Source organism: Excalfactoria chinensis, unplaced genomic scaffold (genome assembly GCF_039878825.1).
Source record: "Excalfactoria chinensis isolate bCotChi1 unplaced genomic scaffold, bCotChi1.hap2 Scaffold_68, whole genome shotgun sequence".
Classification (NCBI taxonomy): domain Eukaryota; kingdom Metazoa; phylum Chordata; class Aves; order Galliformes; family Phasianidae; genus Excalfactoria; species Excalfactoria chinensis.
Window position 1 is genome coordinate 1,000,821 of NW_027315710.1, and position 20,235 is coordinate 1,021,055.

At 48.3% G+C, this 20,235-nt stretch overlaps 2 protein-coding genes across 2 annotated transcripts in view; one reads left to right on the forward strand and one right to left on the reverse strand.

The window, feature by feature from the left end:
- LOC140265126 (olfactory receptor 14J1-like) overlaps positions 1–15,385 on the forward strand; it is a 43,003-nt gene extending 27,618 nt beyond the window's left edge. The window contains exon 3 of the mRNA XM_072361008.1: positions 15,028–15,385. Within this exon, the coding sequence (XP_072217109.1) occupies positions 15,028–15,385 (358 nt within the window). The remainder of the gene's footprint in view (positions 1–15,027) is intronic.
- LOC140265175 (olfactory receptor 14J1-like) lies at positions 3,612–7,908 on the reverse strand. Its single transcript, XM_072361060.1, has 2 exons — positions 7,196–7,908; positions 3,612–3,837 (listed from the first exon to the last, which is right to left on the reverse strand). The coding sequence occupies exons 1-2, from the start codon at positions 7,906–7,908 to the stop codon at positions 3,612–3,614; spliced, it is 939 nt and encodes a 312-aa protein (XP_072217161.1).
- Positions 15,386–20,235: the final 4,850 nt, after the last annotated feature.

A 20,235-nucleotide genomic window follows, 5' to 3' on the forward strand; every position in this document is an offset into this window, starting at 1 on the left:
ACATGCATGCATAACCATAAGATTTTAATGATGGTTAAAAGTTAGTTAGTAGGGAAGAAAATTAAAAAGGATTTCTGTAAGCCAGAGACTGCAAAAGCAGTGCTACGAAGTTTTTCACTTAGACGTTGGTGAGGTGCTGGCACAGGCTACCCAGAAACACTGTGCATACCCTGTCCTTACCAGTGTTCAAGTTCAGGCTGGGTGGCACCCTGGGCAACCTGACCTAGAGCCTGACCTCACTGTTGGCCGCAGCAGGGGGTTGGAAATAGGTGACCTTTGAGGCCCTGTGTACTGAAAGGCAGCCACATGGTTTCCCCAGAGCCTTCTGTTCTCCAGGCTCAACAAGCCAAAGTCTCTCAGTCTCTCTCCAAAGGATACGCTCTTGATGCCGGCCTTACAAGTCATTTTGTCCTGATGTCCAAGTTATGTGCCCATCACATGCTATTAGTGTGGTGCCAGTCCAGGGGGTCAACAGGAAGGACACAGACACCAACATAAGGGATAGGCTTCTTTTACTGCCCATTACAATAGCATACAAAAAATAAAGCAGTGTCTGTAGTCAAAAGCAGTAAAGGAAATAAGTGAGGCAGTGGGCCTAACCATTGCTACGTGAGCTCAGTGATTAAGATATATCACCAGCTGACCCAACACTTTCCCATCACTCAGATCCACAGTCACTGGGGAGCTCCATTTGCAATGACGATATGGAGAACCTCTCCCAGCCATGGAGAACTTGTACAGCAATGCATCCATCCCACGGATAAGGCATCCACAGCCACTGTAAGCAGGTCCAGCCTTTATACCACTGAATAAACCAATCTAGGTAGCAGTCTGGGGAAATACCTGGTGCCCACCTTCTCCTCTTGGCTTTCTCCACAAAGCCTGGCCAGGGTTCAAGGAGGCACAAAAAGACTTGTGCTGTCCATGGCGGTGTACCACAGGCCTCTTTGGCAAGACTGTCTGCCCCTCTGCAACATGCTCTGTCCAGTACCTAACATGACAGCAATGCTCCCCTTTGGTCGGGCCTGCTGTTGTTATGGAAAAGCAGCCTGACAACACACAGGTTCCAGCAGCCCTGGTGATGTCACTTACACTGGGACTTCCTTTGCCTTTCTCGGGGCCACAGCCTGTGAGTTTTCCTGGCTTTGCACACTAACCAGCCGAAGCCTGCCATGCTGTATGGATGTGGTCCTTCCAGGCAGCAGCTCTGCTGTGTGTGAGCAACTGCCTCCCTGCTGAAGGACTCAGAGCAGGAGCTCACATGCAGGCAACACCTTGTACACATCTGAACTGAAGTAGAGGGATCCCAGCTCCTGAGGGTCCGTGGGGAGCTGAATCCCATTTCAGCCTCAGGGTTTCCCTCTACGGATGAGATGCCTGCACTGCCTCAGCTGGATCACTGCCCGACACAGGGGAAGACCAACCAGGGGAGCAGAATAAACACCCATGATTCTGGAAGAAATAGTCAGAGACTTACTAGTCCAACTGGACTGTCACAACTGTCCAGATGAGATTCACCCAAGAGTGCTGAGGGAACTGGCAGAGGTGATAGCCAAGCTACTTTCCATCATCTATCAGTGCTCTTTGTTGACTGGTGAGGTCCTAGAAGACTGGAGGCTTGTCACTGTGATCCCCATTTACAAGAAACGTTGTAAGGAGGATCCGGGGAACTACAGGCCTGTTAACCTGACCTCGGTTCCAGGGAAGGTTATGGAGCAGATTGTCTTGAGGAACTTCATGTGGCATGTGCGGGACAACTGGGGGATCAGGCCTAGCCAGCATGGGTTCATGAAGGGCAGGTCCTGTTGGACCAACCTGATCTGCTTCTATGATCTAGTGACCCATCTGATGGATGAGGGAAAGCCTATTGATGTGGCCTACCTAGACTTCAGCAAAGCCTTTGACACTGTCTCCCACATTATTCCCCTGCAGAAGCTGGCAGCCCGTGGTTTGGACGGGTACACTCTTGGCTGGGTAAGGAGCTGGCTGAAGGGCCGGGCCCAGAGAGTGGTGGTGAATGGAGTTAAATCCAGCTGGTGACCGGTCACGAGTGGTGTTCCCCAGGGGTTGGTGCTGGGGCCTGTCCTCTTCAACATCTTTATTGATGACCTCGATGGGGGCATTGAGTGCACCCTCAGTAAGTTCGCAGATGACACTAAATTTGCTGGGAGTGTGGATCAGCCTGGGGGTAGCGAGGCCCTACAGAGGGATCTGGACAGGCTGGAGAGCCGGGCTGAAGCCAATGGGATGAGGTTCAACAAGACCAAATGCCGGGTCCTGCACTTTGGCCACAACAAGCCCAGGCAGCGCTATAGGCTTGGGGCGGAGTGGCTGGAGGACTATGTGGAGGAAATGGAGCTGGGGGTACTGATTGATGCTCGGCTGAACATGAGCCCACAGTGTGCCCGGGTGGGCAAGAAGGCCAACGGCATCCTGGTGTGTATCAAGAATGGTGTGGTGAGCAGGACTAAGGAAGTCATCCTGCCCCTGTACTCGGCATTGGTGAGGCCTCACCTCGAGTACTGTGTCCAGTTTTGGGCACCTCAGCACAAGAAAGATATGGAGGTACTGGAGCAGGTCCAGAGAAGGGCAACGAGGCTCGTGAAGGGCTTGGAGAATCAGCCCTACGAGGAGAGACTAAGGAAGCTGGGGCTGTTTAGTCTGAGGAAGAGGAGGCTGAGGGGAGACCTTATTGCCATCTGCCAGTACCTGAAAGGTTCTTACAGTGAGAGTGGGGCAGGTCTCTTCTCACTAGTGACAAGTGACAGGACGAGGGGAAATGGCCTCAAGTTGCGCCAGAGTAAGTTCAGGTTGGACTTTAGGAAACACTTCTTTAAAGAATGGGCAGTTAAACACAGGAATGGACTCCCAGGGAGGTGGTTGAGTCACCGTCACTGGATGTGTTTAAGAGCTGTTTGGATGTGGTGCTCAGGGATAAGATTTAGCAGAGGGTTGTTAGAGTTAGGGTACTATGGTTAGACTGTGGTTGGACTTGATGATCCTCAAAATCTTTTCCAACCTGGGTAATTTTGTGATTCTATGATTCTATGAAGCTTGGCAGCTTCTGACCTGATAACCCATATCCAAGAACTTGTTCTGTGCAGGGTCTCACACGGAATGAGCAAGAGGGGACCAGACAACCAACGTGCAAACCAGCTGCTGCTGCTGGCCTCTCAGAGGCACTGGCAGATGTGAGCCTGAAAGCACAGACCTCAGCCAGAAGCCCAGGGATGGACTATCAGCAGTTGCAGGATGAAGTCACTGCACATTCTGATGAACAGCCGTGTGCTTCCTGCTGGACTGTGGGTTTCTGAGAAACTCCAACCCCACCAGCTTCAAAAGAAGAAGGACAGACAGAGTCACTGCATGTCCTTTATTTTGTAAAGTTTACAGAGAGCCTGGTTCAATATGTAAAGTGTGTATGGGCTACACTAGAAAGGTACAAACAGAGTAGGAATTGATTTGACTAATGTTTTAGTGAAAAACATAAGAGTACATATATATATAAAGAATAATTATGAATTACACATATAAAATGAACAGAACAATCGATAAAAGAGAGCTTGATTCAGAAAAAGGCTGCATTACATGTCATGAATTCCAAAAGATGGTCAGTTCACAGCTTTTGAAACACATTTAGTCATCACTTTCCTCACTGCATCCTTGATCTCCCTGTTCCTCATGCTGTATATAATAGGGTTCAGTGTTGGAGGCACCACCGAGTACAGAACTGCCACCATCAGGTCTATGGCTGCGGAGGAGACAGAGGGGGGCTTCAGGTAGGCAAAAAAGGCAGTGATGAGAAACAGGGAGACCACAGCCAGGTGAGGGAGGCATGTGTAGAAGTCTTTGTGCCGTTCCTGCTCAGAGGGCATCCTCAGCACTGCAAGGAAGATGTCCCATGTTAAGTCATTTCTGATGGAAGGCAGAAGGGAGGGGCTGCAAAACAGGGCCGATGGCTGTTGGTGAAATGACTAAAACTTCTGTTGGATGATAATGTGCCCATGAGAACAAGTGCTGAATTCCTCTTGTTTCTTTAATCTGTAATTGCCCACCTTTCATTTTCTTCTGCTTTTTTTTTTTTTTTTTTTTTTTTTTTTTTCTAAGCCTCACATTTCCTCTTGGGGAATTATCTGCTATGTTCTCTTTGCTGCAAGGAAGCATGACACCAATCATTATCTGCTATGTACTCTTTGCTGCAAGGAAGCATGACACCAATCATTATCTGCTATGTACTCTTTGCTGCAAGGAAGCATGACACCAATCACTGCAGAAACCAGAAATAATTACTCTGAAGTCAAACACAAATTCCATTCAGCTTTTGGCCACCTGTATTCTGAGGCAAACTATTTAATAACATTGGTTTGCCCCCTTGGGAGGTTACTCGAGATGATTTTAATGAGGTCTCAGTAGATGCTTGACAAAAGTCTATGCCTGACAAATGGCAGTGATGCAACTCAGTGCTTGAATTTAAGTGTGTTTAAATTGGCTCTGCTGTGCATTATTAGAGTCTCAAGGTTTCTCTCCTTGAAGTTAGCAGCTCTCCAATTAGGCACCCAGGCTTGACTACGGCTCTAATGTAGGGGACAGCAAAAGACTGCCCCAAAGGAAATATGGCTTAAGGTGTCAGCACATTTAGCCACTGGTGCTGAGCAAGTCACATTAAGTCCTGTGTAAGTATTATACAACATAATGCCTTTGTAAGCTTTGATTTGTAGCTCACTTTGAATGCTAAACAACCAAAGACTTATCGGGCTACTGGCCAATACACTTGGGAATGTACTTCAGCAAATGTGGAGGCTGAGTTATCAGCACTGGGTTGTTAAGAGCAGGCCTGGGATTTGACATACCAGTAGGCAAACAGCCCCCACACAGAGTGGAGGCCCAATCTGAGGTCAGTCCCAAACCAGCACTGCTTGCCCAGTGGCACAGCAAAGTGCTTTGGAGCAAAGGGCCATGGATGTGACATCGCCCTCCCATGCCTCTCTGTCTTAAAGAACTTCTTCCTTAGACCCAGCCTAAATCTCCCTTCTTATACTTCTCCTTATGATCAGTTCTAAGATGCTTTTCATCAAGTGAAAGGACAATCATAGACAAATAAAACTATTACATCACCCCTAAGCACTTGTAACTCCTTGGATTTGCTGGAGTTACTCTGCCCAGCAGAGATTACCGTGATCATCATTAAGGAAATGGAAGGCAAGCTCCCCAGCACAGCAAAGTCTGAACCACAAGTCCAATTGGTGACAGGAGGACAGCTGGCCTGGGTGATCTTGGAGGTCTTTTCCAACCTTGGTGATTTGTTATGATTCCATGAGTAAATCGATCATTCATTTAAGTTACAAAGAATATTTTTAGTAGAATCACTCCAAAATCATTACGTGAATACATAAAAAACCCAACATCCCTCACTCTGAACACAAAATACTACAAAGACACTTGTTGTCATGGTTTTGTGGTGTTGCTGTCAGTATTGCACATCATAACATCATGTGCAGTATGGATCATCCATACTCCAGTTCCGTAGAATGGCAGCGTCCCGAGTACTCAGCTCTCAGAGAAGAACTACAAATCCCAGAGGATGCCGTGTCCAGAGATAAGTCACGGGAGGAGGACATCTATAATCTCGCTCCCAGGCTGGAGCTCTCTCTCTCTCAGACTCTCAGGGAGCGAGAAGCGTTCCGGCCGTGTTGCCTAGAGTTCACAGTAGGCCTCTTGGTTTTTGGGGACTCTCTCTGTTTTGTTCAATTTATTAGCCTCAATCATTGTATTCCGATATCATATTTAGTAAAATAAGTTTTCCTCCTTAGATTGCTGCCACTGTTTTATTTTCCCTTCTTTTCCAGGGCCCCGGGAGGGGAGGGAGAGGAGGCCCCTAATCGCCGGCTGCCCTGTCACAGATACAGGTAAATTGAGGTAACCCGTGACACGGGTGACAGTTGGCAGCAGAGGGGTACCTTGACAGAATGGCATCTGACATGGAAGTGCACATAAAAAAAAGGTGTGCCATTCAATAACTACAAGTGGAAAAAAGTTGCACTCGTTGACATTGTCCAAGACTTTCCGAATGTTTCTGGAGACCAAACATTGGATGTGAGCAGAGAGAGGCAGTGGGAGGTGTGTTTCAGCAGTGGTAACTGTGGGTCACTTTTGCTGGTGCAGAGGCTTATGAGCAGGGCATGTAGGCTCCTATTCCTTACCCTCAGTCTCCCATCTCCGTTCTCCAGGATTCTCCTGAACTCCTCGTGTCAGTCAGCTCATTAGGGGCAGCTTTCTATCTACCAGACGAGGCTCCAGAATGGCTCCTGTAGGACCTATCAGATCTTTGTGCACAATTTCCATTCCACAGACCATCCTGGAGGCAGTGACCACCTTTGAGTACAAAGTGGAAGAAGCCTTGACGGATGCTTGGAAACTTCTGATATGATAACTCATATCCAAGAACTTGTCCTGTGCAGGGTCTCACACGGAATGAGGAAGAAAGGACCTGACAATCAAAGTGCAAACCAGCTGCTGCTGCTGGCCTCTCAGAGGCACTGGCAGATGTGAGCCTGAAAACACAGACCCCAGCCAAGAGCCCAGGGATGGCCCGTCAGCTGCTGCAGGCTGAAGGCACCGCACAGTTTGATGAACATCTGTGTGCTTCCTGCTGGACTGTGAGTTTCTGAGAACATGAGACCCCGACAGCTCCAAAAGAAGGAGGACAGACAGAGTCACTGCATGTCCTTTATTATGTAAGGGTCACAGACAGCCTGGTTATTACGTACAGTGTGTATGGGCTACACTAGAAAGGTACAAACTGAGTAGGAATTGATCTGACTAGTGATGTTTTAGTGAAAAACATTACAGTATATATATATATATATAAGAATAATTATGAATTACACATATAAAATGAATGGAACAATCAATAAAGATAGCTTGATTAAGAAAAAAACTGCATTACTATATATGAATTCCAAAAGATGGGCAGTTCACACATTTTGAAACACATTTAGTAATCACTTTCCTCACTGCATCCTTGACCTCCTGGTTCCTCACGCTGTAGATGAGAGGATTCACTGCTGGAGGCACCACCGAGTACAAAACTGCCAGCATCAGGTCCATGGATGGCAAGGAGACAGAGGGGGGCTTCAGGTTGGCATAAAGGACAGTGCTGAGAAACAGGGAGACCACGGCCAGGTGAGGGAGGCATGTGGAGAAGGCTTTGTGCGGTCCATGCTCAGAGGGCATCCTCAGCACAGCAAGGAAGATCTGCACATAGGACACCACTATGAAAACAAAGCAGCCAAAGCCTAAACTGGCACTAAAAATGATAAACACAACTTCCCTGAGGTAGAAGCCAGAGCAGGAGAGCTTGAGAATGTGGGGAATTTCACAGAAAAACTGGTTGACAACATTGCCTTGGCAGAGAGGCAGTGAAAACGTACTGGCAGTGTGCAGCAGGGAATTGAGAACCCCAGTGCCCCAGGCAGCTGCTGCCATGGTGGCACAAGCTCTGCTGTCCATCAAGGTCCCGTAGTGCAGGGGCTTGCAGATGGCAACGTAGCGGTCATAGGACATGATGGTGAGAAGGGAAAACTCTGCTGAAGCGAAGAAGAGAAAGAAAAAAACCTGTGCAGCACATCCTGCGTAGGAGATGGCCCTGGTGTCCCAGAGAACGTTGGCCAGGGCTTTGGGGAGAGTGGTGGAGATGCAGCCCAGGTCGAGGAGGGCCAGGTTGAGCAGGAAGAAGTACATGGGGGTGTGCAGGCGGTGGTCGCAGGCTACGGCTGTGCTGATGAGGCCGTTGCCCAGGAGGGCAGCCAGGTAGATGCCCAGCAAGAGCCAGAAGTGCAGGAGCTGCAGCTGCCGCGTGTCTGCCAACGGCAGCAGGAGGAACTCGCTGATGGAGCTGCTGTTGGGCATCTGCTGTTCCTGGTCTTGGAGTCCTGCTCAGAGTGCCGAAGATGATGACAAGTCCAGACCGTTCTCAGACACACTCCTTCTGCTGTGCTATGACATATGTTGATTCTCTTACGATAATGTTCATTTAGCACACATTCTTGCATTTACTTTCATGTAGTCCAGCCTTGCTGAAGCCAAAGATGCGTGTATCCCATCTTCCTGGATATTTTCATATGTTTCATGTCTGAAGCCTTTACCCCAAATGCTCTTATAGCTGCCAACCCTGGCCTCTGTTCCCATCAATCTCTGTTTGAAAAAGCAGCCTGTTGGTAGGTTTAGTGAATTATTGATGTCTTCAGAAAATGATAATAATTTCAACTTGTTCCACCCTCTGAGAAAGGAGAGACTGAAAGCAAATCACAGATCACAGATAACATAACAACCAATGGATGGAAGAAAAATTCTCAGAGCTCTGACTGCTGCTTTTAGATTTCTGCCTCCAATCCTTTTTGACCTCCCTAATAACAGGAAAAAGAACTGCCTGCCTTGGCTCTCCACTTGCAAAGTACCCTCACAAACATTCTGCTGTGCACTGTAGCTTTCATCCCCTGCCCCAGGCAGCAGCTGTGGCAGCACAAGCCCTGCTGGGGGGCTCCTTCCCCACACACGTCTCCCCACAGCGCCCTGGGCAGCTCCCCGGGCAGGCTGAGTGCTGAGCCTGGCAGGCGGCAGAGTCCCATAGCCGGCACACAGCCCCTGGGGCACAGCAGGGACCCTGCTCTGCAGGACAGCTCTGGGCACCCGCCTTCAGCCCCATATGCACAGCCTGCAGCCGTGCTGGGACATGCAGTTCTCAGGGCTGTGCTCTGATGCTGCAGCACAGAAGCCCTCAGCTAAAGCAGAAGGCTTTTTTCACTGTAAAGAAACAAGCAGTGCCTGCAGCCAGATCTGCTATGGCATGACTCTGATTAAATTAACCCTCTATGAATAGCATCTGCATAGCCTGCAGTGAGACTTACCGTGTCATCGTTTGTGAGCAATGCTCCTGCAGTGAGCTCACAGCCCGCTCTCGCTGTTCACATCCTGCAAGCTCTCTCCCCTTCCTCTCTTCTCCTTCTGTCACCTGCAGGCTGTGCTGTGCACAAGAGCTGCTCCTGGGCACCGCTCTATCTCTGCTGCGCTGCCCACTTTTATGAGCTCCCTGTGTCCCAGGAGCCCAGCCCAGCCCAGCAGATTAGGATGGCATTTTCATCCTTCCCATTCCTCTCCCCTGAGATATCCCTGGGTCCTCATGGCCAACAGCTCCTGAAACAGCATCATGACTGTGTCTAACTCATTTCTTGTACAAACATTCCCTGTGAAAGACAAACCTCAATGAAACCGACATGGGCATGGCATGCAGTTGATCACTGTGTTTTACTGTTCATTCAATTGCAACAACTTTCCTGCTGTTTGTTGGCCAAAAAAAAAAAAAAAAAAAAAAAAAAAAAAAGAGAATTCTTTCCTTTTACATGTGTAGCTGGTTTTCTGTGGAAAGCTAGTGGGAGTTGGTGTAAAGGAGTTTTAACACTGAGCGGGTGAATGCAGAGGAGAAGAGTGATGTGAAGAAAAGTGATGCAAGTCCCATGGGGCCAGTGTGAGCAGAAATGGGGTGGGGAGGCTGAGGAGGACCTTTGTCCACACAGTAACACAACAGAACTCATTGGGAACATTCCAGATTGATACCAGTTGCACAGTGCTGCTTTAATGTTTTGTTTATACTCAAATATAAATAAATAAACAATAAACGCCTGCCAGATTCGGCCACTACAAGCTCTCTCCAGAAATCTCTCCATTTTGCTGAACAAGTTCTGAAAACCTGAATAGAATGACAGGAAGGCACAAGGCTCAGGAGGCTCTTTAGGTGGTAAGGAGCCCCAGGCGGCATTTGTTGCTGAGTCCGTCAACCTCCAGTGCAGAGAGAAGTTTGCACAAAGTGCTCAATGAGACAAAGTCAGAAGTAACAGTGAAGTTACTTGGAGTATTAATGGGCCCACTGAGGAACATTAACAAGCCAGCTTCCCAAGGGACTTGTTAGAGCAGATAATTGGAAGCCATGACTGCAGGCAGGCAAAGGCACTGGCATGGTGGCTCAGATGCTGAGATACTCCGCTTTGTCTTATGAAGCAGAAAGGCCAAGCCCTGATTCTTAGACACTGGCAGGGAGATCCTGTCCCTCATGTTGGCTCAGGGCCCATCCTGGGGCAGTGGGTGGAAAATTGTATGATGTCAAATGAAAGACAAGAGGACAGATGATCCCAGGCTCTGCATGAGGTGCAAGGACACTGTGGGGTTCATGTCCCATGTGTGCCTTGTGTCTCATCGCAGGATGTGGGATGTAAGAAAGGCCCAATCTGAGCAAGCAGTCAATCCCAATGAAACACTGAACTTCTGATCTCTCTGTTCCAGTGTCCTGTTTTGCACACCCTCCCATTGTTTGATGTTCTTTATACTACGTGGTGCCCAGAAGAGCACCCAGTGCTCCAGGTGAGGCTGAAGCAATGCAGAGCAGAGAGGCACGATCCTTTCCCTCACCCAGCTGGCAATGCCTTGCTTGATGCATTCCAAGGGACCGTTGGCCTTCCTGGCTTCCTGGGCACACTGCATACTCAAATTCAATTTGATGCTGAGCAGGACCCCCAATCCTTTTCAGTCAGAATGCACTCCGTTGTTCCTTATCCAGTCAGCGTGTATGTCCAGTGTTGCCCCTACCCAGGTGCACAATCAGGCAGTTGTCCTAGTTATACTTTATGCACTTGATGCTTAGGACCAACTGGTACCCACTTCTATGACTTGTCCACATCTCTCTGCAAGTCCTCTCTCAGTGGAGGCAACAGCACCTTCAATCAGCAAATTTGCTCAGAACACCTTCTAGTCCTGCATTCAGTTCATCCACAAAAACATGAAAGAGAAGTGGCCCGAAAATGGAGGCCTTGGTAACCCTGATCGTGACCATCTACCAGCCCAATGGAACTCACTATCTATAATCCTTTGGGCCTGACCTGTTGGCCAACTGTTCACTGACCACGTTCTGTTCTTTCTAGCAATATGCAGGACGTTCTGTCCAGAAGGTTGCTGTGAGAAATAGTCTCAAAAGCTGTACTGAAATCCTCAAGGATAACATCTCTGGCTTCCCTTTGTCAGCTAAATGGATAAACGTGTCAGAAATGACCTGAATTTAAACAGCATTGTCCCCTCGGGAACTTGTGTTGACTGTGACCAATGACAGAATTGTCCTTCAGCTGATTTTCAGTCACTCCCACCATCATTTTCTCCATAATTTTAACAGGCACTGGAGTGAGACTGACAGGTTCATAATTGGCCCTGTCTCCTTTCTTGTTCTTTCTTACAAGGAGACAACATTTGCCAGCTTCCTATCTATTGGCATGACCCTCAGCTTATGTAGATGGCATTGAAATGAGAGCCCAGAGCAAACTAAGGTGTCATCAGCGAAAGAACATAGATGTGCCATAGCTTTGCAGTGCCTTGTGTTGGGGTACTAAGCTGTCTTTGTAAGGATTTATGAGTGCATACAGTAGTTCTGAGTAGATGGAGTGTTCTAGAATAGCTGAGTTAGGCCTGTAGCTTAAGAGTTAGTGGGCGGGGGGTTTAGGTATGTCTGCGTACAGGTTCTCTTGCGTGCATCGGGTTTTGCGCAGTGGGTGTACGTGTCTGTGTGGGATTTAGGATGGTATATAAGGAATGTGACGCAGCAATAAATTGAGAGAAGACATCATGGCATCCATGTTTGTGTCTCTCACCCGGACAGTCGAGGTCCCGGGATAAGTCGGGTGAATTGGCGAATACGTCAGACCCCAAGGATCATCAAGTTCCAATCCCCGTGCCACAGGCAGGGTCAGCAACCTCCAGTTCTAGCACTAGACCAGGTGACCCTATCCAAAATGGTGTTGAACACCTCTGGGGATGAGGTATCCAGTCTCTCTGGGCAGCCTGTCCCAGCACCTCCAGCACTCTTCTTGTAAAGAAATTCCCCCTGACATCCAATCTACACTTAGCCTCCTTGAGCTTTGTCTGGGGGTGATCTCCGGATATCAGTCTGGGACAGGGAGGCACAGACCCCAGTAATGGAAAAAAAAAGAAGGAGAGACAAAGGAATAAAGGAAATGAAAGGAAGGGGTTTGCCTCGTGACCCATCGAGCCCTGGGCCATGTGCTCCGGGAAAGGGAGAAGAGCAGAGAGCAAACAGATTGTTTTAACAAAGAGAAAACGGAATGGCAACAATCTGATGGTACATTACTAAATGTAAGCAAATCAAACAAATGAGAGAGACAAAAGAACCCAAAGCAGTGTGAGGGAAGCACGTGCATTTCTCATCTGTGAACTCAGATGGCTAATGGTAGAGAGCTGCTGGGGTCTGGTCCAGAGTCTGACCTCACTTCCTCTTTGTGACAAGTCCTCCGGGGATGCCGCCCCTGCTCTCCCGTCCCAGAACCCAAACTGCCCAAAAAGGCGGTAACGTGGAAGCAAAGTGTGAACTCTTTAACTCCCGCTGTTCTGCATGATGTTCTTATGTGGAATACTGACAACAAAAATCACAAAACCACAACAGTGTGCTCATCCATTTAGTCAGCTGAGTAACTCTACTTGCTCCATGGAGATGGCTGAAAAAGGCATTTTGAGCTGCCCTACACACTGGGGCCTGTTGTCATTAGGATGGCCAAGAATACCTCTTTCCCTCTCTGACCCTCAGCTGAAGCTCAGGAAGGAGATGTCTATCTAAGGGATTTCCCACACAATTTACAAGCTCTGGCACACACCCAGGAGCAGCCCAGGCACCTTGGGCATCACCCAGCGTCTGTGTGTGAGCAACTGCCTCCCTGCTGATGACGGAGGAGTCAGAGCAGGAGCTCACATGAAGGCAACTCTTTGTGCACATCTGAACAGAAGTAGAGGAAACCCAGCTCCTGAGGGTCCGTGGGGAGCTGAATCCCATTTCAGCCCCAGGGTTTCCCTTGAGATGCCTGCAGTACCTCGGCTGGATCACTGCCCTGCACAGGGCAAGTCCACCCCTCTCTTTCCTTGTCTGTGTTCTCTTTTTGTTTCCTCAAACGATCTCTGGTCGGACTTCTGATATGTCAGGAATGAATCACTGACCACTAGACATCAGGTGTTTACTTCATCAGATTTCAAAGCACAGTCATGATGCTGTTGTCTCTCAAGAGTTGTTGGCCAAGAAGAGCCTTGGACATCTCAGGGGAGAGGAGTGGGAAGGATAAACATGACATCCTCTGCTGCTCAGCTGGGCTGGGCTCCTGGGACACAGGGAGCTCATACAAGTGGGCAGTGCTGCAGAGAGACAGCTGTGCCCAGGAGCAGCTCTTGTGCACAGCACAGCCTGCAGGTGACAGAAGGAGAGGAGAGAAAGGGGAGAGAGCTTCCAGGATGTGAACACAGTGAGCAGGCTTTGAGCCCATTGCAGGAGCGTTGCTGACAGATCACGACATGGTAAGCCTCACTGCAGACCATGAGCTGCTTTTCATAGAGGGTTATCTAAACTGGGACATTTAGTAGCAGATCAGGCTGCAGGCACTGCAAGTTTTTTACTGTGGAAATAGCCTTCTGCTTTAGCTGAGGACTTCTGTGCTGCAACATCTGAGCACAGCCCTGAGGGCTGCGTGTCCTGGGACAGATGAAGTCTGTGCAGCCGGGTCTTCAGGCGGGTGCCCGGGGCTGTCCTGCAGAGCAGGGTCCCTGCTGTGCCCCAGGGGCTGTGTGCCGGCTATGGGACTCTGCCGCCTGCCAGGCTCAGCACTCAGCCTGCCCGGGGAACTGCCCAGGGTGCTGCGGGGAGACGTGTGGGGGGAAGGAGCCCCCCGGCAGGGCTTGTGCTGCCACAGCTGCTGCCTGGGGCAGGGGATCACAGCTCCAATGCACAACTAAATGTTCGTGAGGGTACTTTTCAATAGGATAGAGAAGGCAGGGATTTCCCATTTCTTGTACTGAGGGAAGTGAGAAAGGATTGGTGGCAGAAATCTCATAGGGTTGTCACAACTCTGAGAATTATTTTTCAATCAATTGTTTCCTTTCTAAAGAGTCACATATGATCTTCTTTCAGTCTCCCATTTCTCAAAGGATGGAACCAATTGAAATTATTATCATTTTCAGTAGACAAAAATAATTCACTTAACCTGCGAACAAACAGCTTCCTCAAACTGAAATTGAACGGCACAGAGGCTGGGGTTGGGGTTGTAAGATCAGTTGGAGTAAAGATATGAGACATGACACAGATGAAAATATCCAGGGAGAAGGGATAAGAAAAGAAAAGAAGAGGAAGGTTAGAGCTCCAAATGCTGCTTCTGCTTAAGGAATGCTGAACGACATGAAATGAAACACAAGTAATCATGCTAAATATACACTTTTATAGGAGAATGAAAACATGCCATATTATAGCAGGAGGAGTATCACTGAGAATGGTCTGGTCTTGTTATTATCTTCTGCACTCTGAGCAGGACTCCAAGCCCAGGAACAGCAGATGCCCAACAGCAGCTCCATCAGCGAGTTCCTCCTGCTGCCGTTGGCAGACACGCGGCAGCTGCAGCTCCTGCACTTCTGGCTCTTGCTGGGCATCTACCTGGCTGCCCTCCTGGGCAACGGCCTCATCAGCACAGCCGTAGCCTGCGACCGCCGCCTGCACACCCCCATGTACTTCTTCCTGCTCAACCTGGCCCTCCTCGACCTGGGCTGCATCTCCACCACTCTCCCCAAAGCCCTGGCCAACGCCCTCTGGGACACCAGGGCCATCTCCTACGCAGGATGTGCTGCACAGCTCTTTTGCTTTCTCTTGTTTGCCTCAGCAGAGTTTTCCCTTCTCACCATCATGTCCTATGACCGCTACGTTGCCATCTGCAAGCCCCTGCACTACGGGACCTTGATGGACAGCAGAGCTTGTGCCACCATGGCAGCAGCTGCCTGGGGCGCTGGGGTTCTCAATTCCCTGCTGCACACTGCCAGTACGTTTTCACTGCCTCTCTGCCAAGGCAATGTTGTCAACCAGTTTTTCTGTGAAATACCCCAGATTTTCAAGCTCTCCTGCTCAGAATCAAATCTCAGGGAAGTTTTGTTTCTCATTTTTACTTTCAGTTTAGGCTTTGGCTGCTTTGTTTTCATAGTTGTGTCCTATGTGCAGATCTTCCTTGCTGTGCTGAGGATGCCCTCTGAGCAGGGACGGCACAAAGCGTTCTCCACATGCCTCCCTCACCTGGCCGTACTCACCCTGCTTGTCATCTCTGGCTTTTTTGCCTACCTGAAGCCCCCCTCTGTCTCCTTCCCATCCATGGACCTGATGGTGGCACTTCTGTACTCAGTAGTGCCTCCAACACTGAACCCTATTATATACAGCATGAGGAACCAGGAGGTCAAGGATGCAGTGAGGAAAGTGATTACTAAATGTGTTTCAAAAGCTGTGAACTGCCCATCTTTTGGAATTCATATAATGTAATCCGGGTTTTTTCTGAATCAAGCTCTGTTTTATTGATTGTTCCGTTCATGTTATATGTGTTATTCTTCTTTATTATTCTTTATATATATATACTGTATATATACTGTAATGTTTTTCACTAAAATATCATTAGTCAAATCAATTTCTACTCTGTTTGTACCTTTCTAGTGTAGGCACAAAGCCTTCTCCACGTGCCTCCCTCACCTGGCCGTGGTCTCAGTATTTGTCAGCACTGCCGTTTTTGCCTGCCTTAAGCCCCCCTCACTCTTTTCCTCCCCATCCATGGACCTGATGGTGACAGTTCTTTACTCGGTGGTACCTCCAATACTGAACCCTGTCATCTACAGCATGAGGAACAGGGAGGTCAAGGAAGCAGTGAGGAAAGTGATTACTAAATGTGTTTCAAAAGCTGTGAACTGCCCATCTTTTGGTATTCATATAATGTATTCCAGCTTTTTTTCTGAACCAAGCTATCTTTATTGATCGTTCTGTTCATTTTATATGTGTAAATCAAAAATATACTTATATATATATATATATATATACTGCAATTTTTTTCACTAAAACATTAGTCAAATCAATTCCTACTCTGTTTGCACCTTTCTAGTGTAGCCCATACACACTGTACATAACAAACCTGGTGCTCTGTGAACCTTACAGAATAAAGGACATGCAGTGACTCTGTCTGTCCTCCTTCTTTTGGAGCTGACGGGGTCGCATGTTCTCAGAAACCCACAATCCAGCAGGAAGCACACAGCTGTTCATCAAACTGTGCCGTGACTTCAGCCTGCAACAGCTGTCGGGCCATCCCTGGGCTCCTGGCTGGGGTTTGTGCTTTCAGGCTCACACCTGCCAGTGCCTCTGAGAGGCCAGCAGCAGCTGCTGGTTTGCACGTTGGTTGTCAGGTCCCCTCTTGCTCATTTCCTGTGAGACCCTGCACAGGACAAGCTCTTTGATACGAGTTATCACATCAGAAGTTTCCAGGATTCCTGGCCGGAACCAGCCGCTGTGGCTTGGAGCCAGCCTTGTAAGCCTGGAGCCAGCCTTGTAAGCCTGGAGCCAACCTTGTGTCACGAGTTACCTAGATTTACCTGTGCCCGTGACAATGGGCAGCCGCCCCGTAGGGCCCCCGTCCCGAAAGGGAAGGGAAAAGGGGAATAGGAAAAGAGAACAGCGGCGGCAACCTAAGGAGGAAAACTTATTTACTAAGTATGATATCGAAATACAGGATAACACAATATAATACAATATGATTGAGGCTAATAAATTAAATGAAACAGAGAGTCCCCAAAACCCTAGAGGCCTACTGTGAACTCTAGGCAACACGGCTGGAATGCTTCCCAGTCTCCGAGAGTCTGAGAGAGAGAGAGAGCTCCAGCCTGGGAGCGAGATTATAGATGTCCTCCTCCCATGACTTAGCTCTGGCCAAAAAGTCCTCTGGGATACGTAGTTTTGTTCTGAGAGCTGAGTATTTGGGACGTTGATATTCCACAGAACTGGACTATGAAGCTTTTAATGCTCCATACTGCACATGATGTTATGATATGGAATATTGACAGCAACATTACAAAACCATGACATTCCACGCCTTATTCGACATTATTACATCATGGTTAATGTATATACATATATACATGTATATAAAACTATGATAACTAAATAGTACAATTAAATGTAATATAACTGTAAAACTAAATTGCACTAAACATGCATATATGTATACATATATACATAGAATTACTGACTGCACTCCTCCAACATCAAATTCCCTTGTGGTACACCTTGAACATCCCCATCCTTCTGCATCACCCACCAAGTGCACCCAGGTCCCTGGGCAAAAACAGTTCCATGGACAGGTTTGCCATTTCCAGAGGCTGGAAGGACCCAAACTGCTTTTCCCAACACGTTCTTTACATGTACAACAGGGACCTTATCTCCCTCTATAGTGTGTAGGGGGCTGGATTAGGTAGGACCATCATGATTGACAGATCCTCTAGTATTGACCAACCAAGTGGCTTCTGCCAGATGCTTTTCCCAGTGCTTCAATGTTTCACCACCCATTGCTTTCAACATAGTTTTCAACACCCCATTGTATCATTCAATTTTACCGAAAGCTGGTGCATGGTAGGGAATATGATAAACCCATTCAATGCCATGATCTTTAGCCCAAGTATTTATAAGGGAATTTTTGAAATGAATCCCGTTATCTGATTCTATTCTTTCTGGGGTGCCATGCTGCCACAGGACTTGTTTCTCAAGACCCAATATTGTGCTTCGGGCTGTGGCATGGGGTACTGCATATGTTTCAAGCAACAACCCAATTGTTGCCTCTGCCATGGTAAGCACATAACATTTACCACTGCGAGATCATGGCAAGGTGATATAATCAACCTGCCACGCCTCCCCATATTTATACTTTTGCCATTGCCCTTCCTCCCAGATAGTTTTCATTTTCTTGGCTTGTTTAGTTATGGCACATGTTTCACAGTCATGAATAGTCTGCTCAGTAGTGTCCATAGTTAAGTCCACCCCTCGGTCTCTGGCCCACTTATATGTTGCGTCTCTTCCTTGATGGCCTGAGGTCTCATGGGCCCATCGAGCCAGAAATAATTCACCCTTGTTAGCCATTTCAAATCTATTTGAGCCACCTCAATTCTGGTAGCTCGATCTTCCAGATTCTTTTGTTGTTCTTCAGTGCCCTGACTCTTGGGCACGTGTGCATCCACGTGACGCACGTTTACAACCATATCTTTTGTTGGGGCAGCAATGTCTTTCCACAGTTCAGCAGCCTAAATAGGTTTACCCCTCTGCTGCCAGTTTTATTTTTCCCACTACTGTAACCACCCCCATAAGGCTTTTGCTACCATCCATGAGTCAGTATAAAGATGAAGCATTGGCCACCTTTCCTGTTCAGCAACATCTAAGGCCAGCTGCACAGCTGTCTGTGTGGACAACCTGTCGTGTGGGGCTCCACACAGCAGCCTTCCATTTGCGATGCTTTCCTACAATACGACATGATCCATCAGTGAACAGGGCATATTTCTTTTCATTTTCTGATAGCTCGTTGTATGGTGGGGCTTCTTTAGCACGTGACACCTCTTCTGCTGGTGATGTTCCAAACTTTTTACCTTCAGGCCAGTCCATGATCACCTCTAAAATTCCTGGACGATTGAGGTTCCCCATTCTTGCTCGATGTGTAATCAGCGTAATCCACTTGCTCCAGGTGACATCGGTAGCATGATGGGTGGAGGGAACCTCTCCTTTGAACATCCAGTTCAGCACTGGCAGTCGAGGTGCCAGAAGGAGCTGCGTTTCAGTTCCAACTACTTCGGAGGCACCCCAAACCCCTCATATGCGGCTAAGATCTCCTTCTCAGTTGGAGTGCAGCACTCTTCAGACCCCTTACACGCTCGACTCCAGAATCCCAGGGGTCGGCCTCGGGTCTCTCCTGAGGCTCTTTGCCACACACTCCAGGTGGGACCTTTCTCTCCAGCAGCAGTGTAGAGGATGTTCTTTACATCCTGTCCCGTCCGTACTGGCCAGAGGCCTATGGCACGGGCTACCTCTTGTTTTATCTGCTCAAAAGCCTGCTGCTGCTCAGGGCCTCATGTAAAATCATTCTTCCGTGTCACCTAATAAAGGGGGATTACAATGAGTATGCAGGTAATTATTACCTCCATCTACAGGCAGGCAAAGGTACTGGCATGGTGGCTCTGATGCTGAGAAATTCCCCCTTTGTCTTATGAAGCAGAAAGGCCAAACCTTGATCTCCAGACATTGGCAGGGAGATCCTGTCCCTCATGTTGGCTCAGGGCCCTTCCTGGGGCAGGAAATGGAGAACTGTATGATGTCAAATGAAAGACAGAAGGACCAATGATACCTGGCTCTGCATGGGGTGCAAGGACACTGTGATGTTCATTTCCTATGTGTCCCCTGTGTCTCATCGCAGGATGTGGGATGTAAGAAAAGCCCAATCTGATCATGTAGTCAATCCCAATGAAACTCTGAACTTCTGATCTCTCAGTTCCAGTGTCCTGTTTTGCACACCCTCCCATAGTTTGATGTTCTTTGCATACTGTGGTGCCCAGAAGTACACCCAGTGCTCCAGGTGAGGCTGCAGCAATGCAGAGCAGACAGGAACTATCCTTTCTGTTACCCACCTAGCAATAACTTGTTTCCTGTGCTCTGTGGGACCGCTGGCCTTCCTGGCTGCCTGGACACACTGCTGACTCACATTCAATTTGATGCTGACCAGGACCCCCAATCATTTTCAGTCACACTTCTCTCCAGTGTCTCATATCCAGTCAGTGTGTATGTCCAGGGTTGCCCCTACCCAGGTGCACAATCAGGCTCCTGTTATACTTTATGCACTTGGTGCATAGTACCAACTGGTACGCACTTCTCTGACTTGTTCACATGTCTCTGCTAGACCTCTCCACCCTCAGTGGAGGCAACAACACCTCCTACCAGAAAACTTGCTCAGAACATCTTCTAGTCCTGCATGCAGGTCATCCACCAATACATGAAAGAGAAGTGGCCCTAAAATGGAGCCCTGGGAACCCTGATAGTTACCATCTACCAGCCCAATGGAATCCATTGACTTTAATCCTTTGGGCCTGACTTATTGGCCAACTGCTCACTGACCACATCCTGTTTCTGTCTAACCGTATGCTGGACATTCTGTCCAGGAGGGTGCTGTGAGAAACAGTATCAGAAGCTCTACTGAAATCCTCAAGGATAACATCAGCTGGCTTCCCTTGGTCAACTAAGTGGGTAACCTTGTCAGAAATGGACCATAATTAAACAGGACCTTCCATTCAGAAAGTTGTGTTGGCTGTGACCAGTTACAG

What these genes read in the sequence shown, in the direction of transcription:
- LOC140265175 (XM_072361060.1), bottom strand. Translation starts at nt 7,908, where the DNA reads ATGCCCAACAGCAGCTCCATCAGCGAGTTCCTCCTGCTGCCGTTGGCA. An exon ending in CCGCACAAAGCCTTCTCCAC is followed by an intron (nt 3,838 to 7,195) that starts ATGCCTCCCTCA and finishes AGACTTCTACAC; the next exon opens with ATGCCTCCCTCACCTGGCTG.